Source organism: Elephantulus edwardii, unplaced genomic scaffold (genome assembly GCF_000299155.1).
Source record: "Elephantulus edwardii isolate Elephantulus edwardi_28Jun2011 unplaced genomic scaffold, EleEdw1.0 scaffold00052, whole genome shotgun sequence".
In the NCBI taxonomy this organism is placed as follows: Eukaryota; Metazoa; Chordata; class Mammalia; order Macroscelidea; family Macroscelididae; genus Elephantulus; species Elephantulus edwardii.
Window position 1 is genome coordinate 3233534 of NW_006399802.1, and position 13783 is coordinate 3247316.

The 13783-nt window shown below is 42.4% G+C and overlaps 1 protein-coding gene across 1 annotated transcript in view; it reads left to right on the forward strand.

Moving 5' to 3' along the window:
• The window catches only part of LOC102862532 (stimulated by retinoic acid gene 6 protein homolog), a 40986-nt gene that overhangs the window by 15985 nt on the left and 11218 nt on the right, over window positions 1-13783 (forward strand). The window contains exons 2-8 of the mRNA XM_006886960.1: window positions 1173-1248; window positions 3183-3283; window positions 4802-4932; window positions 6445-6565; window positions 9353-9398; window positions 9967-10095; window positions 12409-12479. Of these exons, the coding sequence (XP_006887022.1) occupies window positions 1173-1248; window positions 3183-3283; window positions 4802-4932; window positions 6445-6565; window positions 9353-9398; window positions 9967-10095; window positions 12409-12479 (675 nt within the window). The remainder of the gene's footprint in view (window positions 1-1172; window positions 1249-3182; window positions 3284-4801; window positions 4933-6444; window positions 6566-9352; window positions 9399-9966; window positions 10096-12408; window positions 12480-13783) is intronic.

The window sequence follows — 13783 nt, forward strand, 5'->3', positions numbered from 1 at the left end:
CTTTGTCAGTGATTTAATACTCTTGGGATGTTTTTCCTTTTGTCTTGTTTCTTAATCTTAGTTTCATTTTTTTTCTTATCTGGTGCTGAAGTGATTGCACTTTCTCATTTTCACACACAGTCTGCAGTGTACTCGTTTGAGAGTTTTCTATTTCTTTCCTCGGGTAGTTAGTGTGGATTTTTGACATGCTTACACAGAATTCTATTTTTCTTATAAAGTCTAGGAAGAGATAAAAACCAATTTACTTATCTTCTTGAATATGAGGACCTGATAATCATTTCATTTATTTTGCCCTCCAAGTCTCTTCCCACCATGTGGAATGATGTCATCTGCATTTTAGTTCAAAACTGGCATTTCAAGTAACTTTCCTAAAAACAATGGATTATTTCTAAGTAAAAAATTGTGCTAAAGTTTCTGTTCATTGTACCTTTAAATTATTCTTTGTCTTCATAGATTCATCTTTTTTATCATTTGAGTATTTCCTCCAATATTTCTTTTTGAAGGGTGTCTTGATTATCTGTTGGTGGCTTTAATAACCTTGAGATATTTTTCTTCTTGTAGTGTTTCTCTTTTAACCTTTGCTTCATTTGTTTCTTATCTGCCCATTTGTTGAAGTGATTAAACTTTCTTTCCTTCATATCTGTAGGAAATATACTGGTTTGAGAATTTTACATAGCATTTTTTTCATCAAGGGAGATGCCCTGATTCCCTTTGAAGTTAATGAAGCTTAAGTCTCAAGTCCCCTCATTTGTGCAAGCTTCTCTCTAAGCCCTGAGAAGGTTCAAGGGACCTTAGTTATGTGCTTACATGACCAAACGCTTTTGTAAAATTCTTAAAAGGAGGTTATTTTTTGGTAAATAAGCCTTCCCTCAAAGACTGCTATTAGCTCTGGGCCTATGGCAACTCTACTCTGCCTGTGGCATCATGAAATGAAGGGATTAGTCCCAGTCAGCAAGGAGGTTGACTAGAAAAAGAAATAGGAAAGTTGATTTATCTACATGGGGAGGTTCTATCACAAGGGAACAGTACTGCCTCTGAGAAAATACAGTTTAAAATAAAGTTAAACATGCAGTGGTCTTCTTGGGTCACAAACGAGGGTCCTGAGTATGACACTTAGTAATAAACAACACAGTGACCAATGGTGTGAATTTTGCTTTTTCCCCCCTCTCCAGAACCAGACAGCTAAACAGCACCTGTGTCGGCTCAGTAGACATGGAGCTCTTCCTCCATTACTCCCTCATCCCATCAGTAAGTAAAGGTATGGGAGAAGTGAAGGGGGAACGGAAGAGGTCTGACATAGAGGTGATTTTAGCTCATCCTCTGAAAACTTGCTATGGGTTGGTTCCAACTCAATGTCACACAACAGCAATGAACAACAAAGAGGACAGTGGGAACTCTGGGGGCCTAGTGGTAAAGGAGTTGTGCTCTCAACAAAAAGGTACACAGATTGGATCCAACAGCTGCTTCTTGGCAGAAAAATGAGCAATATCCTTCTGTGCAATTTACCACCTTTAAAAACCAGCTGAAATAATGCTGCTATGAACACTGGTGTACAAATCTCCATTCGTGCCTCAGTTCTCATTTTCTCCGGGTATATTCCAAATAGTGGAATAGCTGGGTCATATGGAATTTCTATGTTCGGCTTTTTGAGGAAACACTAAACTGCCTTCCAGAGTGGTTGTACTATTTTACATACATATTATATAAAACCATTATTGTACAGTAAGTATAAGGATCCAAGAGGGGTGAGGGAGGGTGGAAGCAGAGGGAGGAGGATGTGCAGGGGGAGGGGAGGATTAATCATGGGGTTGTACAATTTGATGGGGAGAGGTGAGGGAAATGGAAAGAATCTGTTCTCAAAAATAAGTATTTGAATTTTATAAATAAACTAGTATAAAATTAAAAAAAAATCAGTGGGAGGGGAGGAAATAAAACCCAGCTGAAGGGGAAGCTATGAGTAGATTCCAACTTGAAGGTGCATAACAACCACAGAAGATAGTGGTCAACTTGAGACATTCAGAAGGTTAAAAGAACAGAACTGGTGTTGGGTTGCATAGAGGAGATTGCAGAGAGGGAGGAGTTGAAAATAACACACGGTTTTTGCTTTCTATTTGGGTTGCTCCTACAAGGCTCCCAAAGAGAATGAAATAGGTCAGGGAGTAGAGGTTCCTTCTAAAATCTTGACTTGTTCACCTATATTATGTATCAAATACATAGCCAGTGGTCTGGAAAGAGGATTTTCAAGAGTCTAGGTGTCAGGGACACTGGCTTTTAGGAAAGTCTAAAAAAGACTTTTTTCAAGGAAGTCATGATGGAATTACATCTGTAGGAAGATTTTGGAGTTAACTGGGCAAAAGGAGAAATAAAGAGTATTTCCAGGCAGATGTGAAAGCCCATGTCCCAGCTCTGTAGAGAGAGGGGGTAACACAGGTGTGAGGTGCCAGGAGAAAACCAGAGAGGAAACAGACAAGGCTGGGCAGAGTCCTGCGAACTGTACTCAGTAAGCACAATGGGAAGCCAAGGGAGGAGGCAAGGAAATCAGTCAGAAGACTGTTGAAGAGTCTGGGTGAGAGATGATTTTAGCTCAGGCTAGAGGATGGCACTCAGCTTGAGACAGACAGCCAGGAGGCTAAAAGGACATGCAATAGCTTTGTGTTGGGTTGCATAGAAAGGAGTGGGGAGAGGAAGAGGTTGATAATGACTCTTAGGCTTCTGACTTGCACATCTAGAAGAATGGTATTCCCTGCCACTTATTAGTCACGGAAATCGAGTTATCTAAGTCTGGGTAGATGAAGGAACAGACCAGGCAGGAAAATAATAAGCCTCATACCCGCTACACTGAGCTTGAGAGAGCTTCAACACCTCAAAAGGAAATGTTAACTATGTAGTGAGATATATGGTTTTAGAGCTCATGGGCAAGGTCAGAGCTGGAGGTTCAGGTTTGTGAGTTTTCTGCATTTGGATATGTGGCTATTAACCGTGTGGGCATGAGTGACATCACATAAAAAGAAAGGGTCAGGTAAGAAGAGGGGTGGTCCTTAAACAGAACCATGAGAAACACAGACCCCGGAGTTAGAGGACTCAGAGACGTTTTGAGAGCTCTTTTTACATACATCTTTTTTAGTGAGGTCTGTGCAGAGGGTTGATATTCCTACTGATCTTCCCCTCTTTTCTTCCTATAGTTTTTCATTATTTTGATCTTGTCCTTCCTCCAAAGAAGAGGCCATTGTGGCCAGAGAGCTGACCCTTCTTACCTCCTGAGGAACCATTTTGGCATCATCGTGTGAGTTGATCTGGGGTTCAGTGGTACTACATCTGAAATTCTGACTAGAATTCACAGCAATTCATTAAAATGCATTCCCTCAAATACATCCTTCACACTGACTCAGCACAGCACTGCCCTAAACTCCCATCCCAGAGGAGCTGATCGTTTGTTAAGCAAGCAGTAGCACAAAAGGAGATGTGCAGAAACAGGGACATGAACTTAGTACTGAGAGGACACAAAGAATGTGATGAGTGTGCCTGGCTGGGAATGGCCACCAGGAAGGATTCTCAGAAGAGGTGCTCCTTGAACTGAGCCTTAAAGTTGAAGGGCAAGTGATGAGAAAGATAACCAGAGCCTGCTTCCCAGGTCCTGCCCTGCAATTCTTTGCTCTTCCTCCCCACTACCATCCTCAGTTCTTTTTTCAAGAACTCAAATACCACTTCCTTAGAGAAGCCTTTTCTCTTTTTCCCAAATGCAATTTACTCTGAGTCAAATCTTTTGCTTACAAGAAACAGGTATATGCTCAAGATTGTTCACATTAAGCAGGGGGCAGGGGGGGGGGAAGGATGCATCCTTTAGAACATTACATGGATGTCATGGAAACCAGCAAGACAGGCCTCATGAAAGCTAGGGTTTTTGAGAGGAGTGTTTGTAGGATATTTTTTTTTTCTTCCTTAGTGTCATCAGAGCCCTTTTAGTATCGTTTCCCCATTTTCCTCTCTAAATGACTTTGTTTTCTGATCTAGGATCTTTGCTTTCTTATAACCTCAGCTTGCTCCTCGTATTGGTTAGAAACCAACTTGGCATGACTTTACAAACCAGAACCTTACAGAGAACTGGTTCAGATTCTCAGCATTAGAAATTAAAAATACCAGACATGTGTCTGAATGCCTCATCCAAAATTAGGTGGGCATCTGGAGTTCAATCAGCTGTGGCCAAGAAGATACAGTCACATGGTACCAACAGAACCACAGGCACCCGAAACTTTGTCAGGGAAAATGGGAGGAATAAATCTCCCAGAAAGTAGCTAAGTCCCCCAAACCTGCCTGGGATGCATTCCTTTCTCTGGGCTCTCAAGATTTACTGCTTGTGTTTCTTACAGATTGACCTCTGTCTTGCTTTGTTGTTGTGTACCACAGAGTCAGAATCGATCCATTTTTGAGGCAGTTAATCATACAGGAGGAGACTACCCATCCTTCTAGAGTGGTTGGTGGCCTTGAACCCCGTGCCTTTGGAATTGCATTCTTGCCACTAGGTCACCAGAGCTCCTTTTATGTCATAGTTATTGATGTCCTTGCCTGTGTCTTCTACTAAACTAGAAGCTTCCAAAGGACAAGTATTTTTGTCTTCCTCACTTTGGTACCTGTGAGCCATGGATAGCACCTAGTCCAGCACCGCAGGAAATCTCCATTGAACCTAGTGATTAACTATCTAATAACTTTATCTCAGGATGGGATTGCTGTTTTGAAGGGGAACTGTGAGACTATTTCAGAGCCATCTTTTGGTCTCATAGACAAACGTTCTTCTTATTCACAGGCCTCTGGACTTCGTGGGCACATTTAGTAATCGATGGTCTTATGGAATCGCCTTTGGGGCTACAGCCAATAAGATCATGTTCTTATTCTCAGAAGGCTACCAGCCCCTGCAGGTCCCGCAGTGGGCCCAAGGTACAAGGGTTGCCTCTCATCTGTGGGAAATTGCACCATGGGAATTCTTGCTCCATGGATTTAACTGGGATCAGGGGTAAACTGTGTGACTGACAATGTTCTTCTTGGCTTATTCTTTGTTCAAGGTCAATGCTTAGCTCACAGAGCCACAAATTTTGTTTGTGAGGCACTCCCTCAGTTAGATTCAGATGTTCTTAATACATGATGCAAAAAAGGATCAGAAAATAGGTTCTTCTTAACTACGCCCAAATCTCTCTTACATCACAACCACGGTTGCCTTCCTGATATCAAGGAGGCATTCCTATGAATAACATATCTATGATCCCTGGTCTAAGATTCTTCTTTCCCCACATCTGATATTCTTCATAAGAAAGAAACTCCAACACTTAAGTCCAACCATCCCTTACTCAATGGCTCCTAAGTCTGTACAGTCCCAATCTTTCTCATGTGCACTAAGCCTCTATGATCAAATACTTATAAACACCTCATTAAAATTGAGAAAAGCAAATTAAAACCATTCTACATCCCTTAAAAGTATACAAAAGTAGCCTGGAAGCAGTAGCAGCATCCACTTCCGAAAAGGCTTGCTTCCGGAAACCCTATGAACAATGCTCAGGCCTTTCGTTCATAGGGTCGCTATGAGTCGTCTACAACTCGATGGCACCAAACAACAACACCCCTTAAAAGTATATAATTTAACATATGTACACCCATGAAACCATCACCAAAATCAAGGTAATGAAATATACATCTCTCTGAAGATGATCAGATCATTTTCCCCCTTAATTTTGTTCATATGATGGATCCTATGAATGGATTTCCTCAGATTGAATCTCTATTTCTAAAATAAATGAGTTAAAATTATTCTATTTCCTACTCTGTCTGGGACGTACAGCAGGTGCTTCTTACAGGCAAAGATGGTGAAGCTGTCTCGTGTGCTTTGGATACGTTATTAGGACGAGGTGGTGCTGGGAAAAGCACACTATGCTTGGAAAGGTGGAGGGTCAGCAAAGGAGAGGAAGACTCCCAATGAAATGAACAGATACAGTGACCGTGTAATGAACTTGAGTACAGTGGAGGTTGTGAGGACGGTACAGGATTGGGCAAGGTTTAGGTTTGCCGTGAACAGATTTGCTATGAGTCACCTCACACTCAATGGCATCTAACAACAACACAACAACAATAACATCATATTCTTAGATTCTTTTTGCTGATATTTTAAGATTTTTTAATTAGTATTTGTAAATGAGTCTGATCTACTGTTTGGGTTTTTTTAATCCAATGTCTGTAAGATTTTTTAAGCAGTATTCTCTTCATATGGTCGCTATGAGCCTGTGACTCAATGGCACTTAACAACAACAACAACATTCTCTTCATGCAATAAAACCACTGTGGAAGTTTTCCTTCTCTATTCTGGGATAGTTTAAGGAGCAGGAAGCCTCCAGCCACTCAGGACTCCCTTGGGCCCAGGAGGAAGGGAACTCACTGCCTCTCTGCCCCTCTCTTCTGCAGCCTTTGTGCTTCTGATTGGAGGCATCGAAGTGGGTTTGTCCCACTTTCCCTTCTTTGCCTGCCTCTCATCGGAGTTCCGCCTGGTCAGTGCCATCCTCGGCTTCAGCTACTCTCTGATGTGGTAAGATGGGCTTTGCCTGCCTCTCACAGCTCTTTGACCATGACTGAACTCTGACAAAAGAAGGGTGGAAGTGACCTTCAAGCTCAAAGAGAAAGACATCTTTGCCCAGAAGGGGAGCCTGAAGCCCCTGGTGGACAGGGAGACTGGTCTCAGTGCAGTCCCTTCTTATGCCTGCATTCGAGGGAAAAGAAGGGCCAACATTTGCCTCCACCTCCAACACAAGGCATCTCCTGAAGGCCTTCCTTAGGAAATACAAATCTAGAAAAAGAAATCTGTGTGATCCTAGTTGTTTGCTTCTCCTCAACACTGCCATAGCTTACCTTGGGGCCCAGAAGAAAGTCTACCTAGCTTTGGCTTGGAATTCAGGACCCATCCGAATCTGACTTCCTTGTCTTTGTATTCCTTCCTCGTCTCTAGCACACACCTCCAGTCATATAAGTCTCTACATTCATTCATCCAACCACTTATTCACTCAACAATTACACCACTCAACTATTATATCCTCACACACACCAAGGACTACACCAGAAAACAAGACAGAGCTTCAAGGATCATATTCTAGTGACTTTGTCTATATGTTGTTATTCCTCGTGTAGATCATCTTTCCACCTCTCCACAGTCTAGTGATAAATATGCGCCCATCTATGGGCACCATGGCCTCTACCAGGCTGAGCACTTCTTGTTCTTCATATGGTCTCAGCACCTGGCTCAAATCTGACACAGAGGTGGTTAACCATGAACACACAGGCTAGTCTACTCTTCAACCTCTGAGCTCATTTCTAGGTACCCAAGCCCCTTGCTAAGCCAACTTCCCATTTAGCATTTTTTTTAATGGGGCAGTGCATGGGGCCACCATAATCAGTCAAGGTCAAGTGGCAGGTGGGTCATAAGAAATGGCTATGTTGCCACACATCAATAGTTACAGTTCCAAAATATGTAAGTAATTTTTTTCCCTTTTACATTTAATTTTTATTGTGGTAAAATATATCACTTATTGACTCGATAGCACTTAACAACACCACCACCAACATAGAGAGAGCTCTGTGGGCCTGGTGGATAGAAAGTGATGCTACCAAGTCAAAGGTGGGTGATTTTAATCTGTGGCCTTCAGGCCTGGTTTAAATTGGTTTTGGTCAAACATTCTTCTAAGTGGTATAGCACTGGTCTGTCCATTTGCTGTACAGCGGTAACTCATGGTTGCTGTGATGCTAAACACTGTGACACTGATATGTCCAGTGTGATAATGGTTACCGATGGTGGACAGTATTTGGTGGAGCTCCCCGATTAAAACAAGCTTGGAAGCAGGAGTGGCATACACTTCCATAATAGCTTGCCTCTGGAAACCCTAGGAACTTGGAGAAACAATGAAAGTTATACAAGTGTTCAGGTCTTTCGTTCATAGGCTTGCTATGAGTCATCTACGACTCAACAGCACTTAACAACTTAACAACAACAACATTCACTTATTGCTGTCAAGTGGGAAGCAAGTCATAGCTCACCCTCTAAGCGGGTCTTTAGAGGCTCTTAGTCTAACAGGAGGTGATTGTCCATCTTTGTCTCACAAAGCAGCTGGGGTATTTGAACCTCCTCCCTTGGGTTGGTGCACAACCCCTTACTCACTAGGGCACTAGAGCTCTCTCACAAGATAAACATTTATATATATAAATATCTCATTTATATATATATGAAGATAAACATTTATGTTGTTGTTGGGTACCGTAGAGTCAGAACTGACTCAAAGCTGACCTTCTGATGGGTTTCCAGAGGCAGTTAATTACATGGTAGGAGATTGCCCATCCTTCTCCTGTGGAGCAGCTGGTGGCCTCGAACCACATGCCTTTGGGATTGTAGCACAGCTTCTTGCCACTAGCCTACCAGAACTGCCTGTAAAATATATAGAATATGTGCTTGCTTTGGCAGCACATATACTAAAATTGGAACAATACAGAGGAGATTAGCATGGCCAAAGCACAAGGATGACATGCAAATTTGTGGAGCGTTTCATATTTAAAAAAATATATATATAGAATATAAAATTTTTATTATAGTGAAACATAGAACACAAAATTTAGCATTTTAAGTGTAAATAATTTATCCATTTTTAAGTATATAATTCTATGATATTCAGTACCTTCACAGTGTTGTACAGCCATTACTATTGTCATCACCCCAGACAGAAATGACTTATACAAAATTAAAAGAGAAGGCACTCAGGGTTATGGGTGGACTAAGTTCACCTCCTTGGGTTCTGGCAAGTTTCTTAACAAGAACAGGAAGGGTGGTAGGAATCATTCAGTTGCCGGGTACAAGGAGAGTCAGACTCAGGTGTGACTGTGCCCGGGAATGAGTGTTAAGCAAGAGTAAAATGTACTGAAGCACATTACTCGGATACAACATTTATGGAGATGTTAGAAACAGGAAAACCATGGCCAGAGTCAGGAGACCCTGGTCTTAGCTCTTGCTCTGCCCATGCTTCTGTGTGCGACTCAGGACTCACTCTGTTCCCTCGCTGGACTCCCAGCTCCCCACATGGACCAGGAGAGAAAGAAGGCTCAGATCTGTAGGACCTTCCTTCTCTATCATCTGCATATTTACAGAGAGGTTGTGAGATGAATCAAGGGGGATACAAACATGAACACTGAGTCCTGGCAACGAGCCCTCCCAACATGGCAGACATGGGCAAGGTTGTTCAAGATGGTAGGGCCTGAGCGACTTTCATAGCGGCTGCTCCTGGTACCGTGCTGGGAAGGAAAACCAAGTGCCCCATGTTCTGTCTTTGTTTTTCAGGTTTTCTGTCACCATCTTTCACATCACACAGTGTCCCCATGGGCAGGTGAGTCCAGGTGAGCTGTATTCAGGATATCTAGGTCCTATCACCACAGAAAAATCACCATGTGACTTCAGATAAACATCTGTCCCTCCTTGAACCTCAGTTTCCTCATCTGCAAAAAAATAAAATCCAACAGAAGATGCTGGAATTGTAATGATCACACACCTTTGTGCTCATCAGTTGCCTGTTCACAGACATTTGATGTGCACTGCAGCCCCACAAGATGGGGAAACCTATTTTGCAGATGAAGAAACTGAAGTCCAACTATATCAAGTAATTATTAAGTAGAGAAGATGTGGGATTTGAGGCCAGACCTGGGAGAGAACAGAAACAATGGGTCTTGGTAGAAGCTGACTGGACATGCAGAATCCTGTCCACAGCTTCACCAAGGTCCACAAGGAGCTCTGACCCCACTGCATCCACAGCCTGTGCCCTGTGGTCTGTTTATCTTTTCACTTCTTGTTGTGATTCAAGTGGAAGCTTATAGAGAAAATTGGTTTTCCATTGAACCATTTTGTCTGATGACATGAATTGTCACCCAATACTGACACTGTGTTTGGTTCGGCGGCAGTTTGTGGGGAGGTATGAGACCGTGGTGTTCTACTGGCCCTCGCTGCTGTGCCTCGCCTTCCTGCTGGGCCGCTTCCTGTACATGTTCGTCAAGTCTCTGAGGGTCCATCTGGGCCGGGAGCCCCAGGGCGTGAGTACAAGGACTGAGCACTGTGTGTGTGTATGGCCTGCTTCAATCCCCATATCAACCCTTGTGTGGTTGGTACAATTAGCACTTTCCACATTCAAGACAAGAAATCTGGAATGAGTGAGTGGTGAGCCGAGTTTCACAATGTCACCTGTTAGACTACATAGAACAGTCCGAACTGGAATTCAGAAAGCTGACTGTCTAGACATGCTCTTTACTACCATGCTGGACAGCCTCTTTGGTTTAGAGCAAGTAATTACAGCTTAGATTGTGGAGTTAAGTTTGGCCTTTTTCTGTTGCTCATATCATCACAGGAGAAGGAAGGGCAATCTCCTCTAGTGTGATTAAGTGCCTCCGAAAAGCTGGAGAGTCAGTTATGAAACGGTTCTGACTTGTTGGCATACAACAAAAACATACTTCACTGTTAAGTCAGAACTTGCCAGGGTTTCCAATGATATGTGTGAACTTTGTCTGTTACTTCCTGCCACAGGGAGCTCTCGTAGCCTAGTGGGTAAGGACTTGTGTTGCTAATCCAAAGGCAGGTAGTTGAAATCCACAGCTGCTCGGTAGGAAAAAGATGAGAAATCTGTTCTTACGTGATGTATAGCCTCAAAAATCTGCTGAAGGGTCAGTTATGGTTCAGTTCCAACTTGATGACAATGAATTAGATTTTTTACATATTGCCGCAAGCTTTGGTCTCTGTGTCAACTGAGTTTGAACATGTGATTTGTTTGTTCTACTGACCTATAGCTTTTCTTGTCCTTTAGTTAGCTTTTCAAAATAAACATGCCCTAGTCAGGACAGGCAAGAGTTTGCTGTAGTAACAAACAACCACAAATCTCAGTGGCCTTACACAGTGAGGGTTTATTTATCACTATTACTATATGACCATCATGAGTGTACAGGTTCATGTTCTCCTTACTCTGAGTGTCAGGCTAATTGAGCAGCTGTCACTCAGAACATTACTCATGGACATGAAACAGGAACAGATACGTGGTGCCATACACTAGTGTTTAAAGCTACCACTCCGATTCCATTGGCTGAAGCAAGCCACCAGACCACATTCACTTTCAAGTGAAGGAGAAGTGCAGGACCCCTGTGTACCCTGAGAAGGGAGCCTGGAACGTTTCTGAATTCCAGGGCCCAGATCTGGAAGTGGTGCACCATGCAGGACTTAAAACCAAATAAAAGCAATCTTAGTAAGATGCTCTAGTGGTGATTGCTCATTGCTTCCAAACCTTTTAGGTTTGAAGATGGAAACAAGCTCTTACTATATTTTCACTAATTCCAGGAACCCATAAGAAGTTTCTTCCCAAATGTAAAAGTTTAAGGAAAAGACTACTTTGGATACTTTTTCTAGCATTTGAATAATTTTTTTAAAAGCCAACGCCCATTGTCATTAGGTGGATTCTGACCCATGGTGACCCCATGTTATGGGAGGATCATGCTCCACAGGGGTTTCGGTAGCTAGTTTTTCAGAAGTCGACCTGCACACTTTTTCCAAGATGCCCCTGAGTGGACTTGAACTGCCTGAGTTATCATCTGTACCACCTAGAGACTCCATTTGAAGAAAAGGAAAGTCTTCCTTCATCAAATGAGTAAGGACTGGTATCTATTGAGCACTTTTCCTGGGAAGGAACTGTGCAAATATTTTATACCTATTTACGAGCCTCACGATAAAACTGTAAAGTAGGTACTACTATTCTCACATTTCAGCAATGAAAGGCATAAGTGATAGAGGTGTAACTTGCCTGAGGTAAGCAACTAGAATTCTAACCAGATATTTTGGACTCTACTCAACATCCAGAACAAATAATATTTTGTCTGATAGCAGGCAAAGTCTATACAGTGAAATATACGTAGCCAAGTAGATGACAACTCTGGAAAGAAAGCTCACTGCACTTGGAGAAAACATTTCACAACAAACCATTAAAGGTGTTTTTTTTTAACTGCTGAAAAAATAAAAATGAGAGTTCTCTTTACAAAAACCCGAAAGCACTGTAATGAGAGAAAGTGCAATTTCCCTTTTCAAATAGTAACTTGAAATGTGAGAAACACCAAAATCTCTAAGGAAAAAAAGATTCCACATAGCAATGACCAGTGTAATCAGTAATTATGTAAGTAAAATGAGAGCACAGATGTTTTGTAAAAATAAGCTGTAGGTCAGTACTGTTCTCACATTCCCGAAAGTGAATGATTAAAATGAGAACAATTCTTATTCAAACTCCTACCATCTGTGGCTATATAGCCCCTCTCAGAAACAAAAACTAACCAGAATCTGTGAGCCAAACATTTACCTCTCTCCATTTCTCACAGGAAGAAAAGCCTTTCCTGGAGGTTCACCAGGCAGAGCACGTCAAACAACTCCTAAGGAAGTCCTCACTGCAGTAAGTCACAGTTATATTCATTCTAACCTCAGTCTTTGCACAGATACTGACAAACCCTAATCATGGTGACTGGAGAACACTACCTTAGTTATGACACTCGTGTTCACTAATGACAGAAATGCAATTTAAGCCGGCTTAAAGAAAAAGAGGAGCTTGTGGTCATGTGGTCACATAACTGAAAAGTCTACAGTAAGTTCTGTTTCAGGGATTTATTTAGGAGCTTAAAGTCTTAAGATTAGTTCCATTTCTCTGCATCTCCTTTTAGCTCTTTTTATCTGTTAGCCTCACAGGCAGGTGATCATCCCACACATTCTCCCTCAGAACCTCTGAGTTTATATCCTCCATCATAGCTTCCACTTCAGAAGAAAGAAAAGCCTTCACAGTCCCAATTATCCAAACTCAGGGATGAGTTTCACTGTATCAAATTAGATCACACAGCACCCTACAGCCAGTCGTGATGGGTATGAGAATGGAGTAAACTGATTGGCTAAGGCTGGGTCATGTGTTCACCATTGGTTCCAGAAAGTAGTGTCAGTCTCGTTAAACCACCTAGATTGAAGGAGGTGTTGTTATGTGCCGTCGAGTCGCTTGCGACTCATAGCGACCCTATGTACAAGAGCTCTAAACTCTGATCTGTCCTATGCCAATCGCAATGTCTCTGACACACCCATCCCAATTACCCCAGTCATAGAATCAATCCACCTCATAGAGGGTCTGTCCTGGGCTGTCCCTCCACCCTCCCAAGCATGATGTCTCTCTCCAAGGACCAGTCCCTCCTTACAACATGTCCAAAGAATGTTAGATGGAGCCTCAGAATCCTTACCTCCAAGGAGCCGCCCGGTTTAACCCTCTCTATGATGAATCTGTTTTCCTAGCAGTCGATGGTATGTAGATTGAAGTTGTAGGGGGTAATTTACCAAAGAAAAATGTAGGTACTGTTACCAACAGAAGAAGATTTGGATAGAAGAAAAGTGCCACCATTTCTGTGTCTACCACTATGTTGTTATGTGCCAGCGACTCAGCAACCTATTTACAATAGCCCTAGACCCTGCTCTATCCTGTGCCAATCGTATTGTCTCTGACACACCTACCACCATTACCCCAGTCACTGAATCAATCCATCTTATTGAGGGTCTTCCTCTCCTGTGCTGTCCCTCTCTAAGAACTGGTCCCTCCTTGCAACATGTCCAAAGTATGTCAGAGAAAGCTTAAGTATCCATGCCTCCAAGGAGCATCCTTGTCTCATCCTCTCTAGAATGAACTTGTTTGTTTTCCTGGCAGTCTATGGTATGTTCAATACTCTT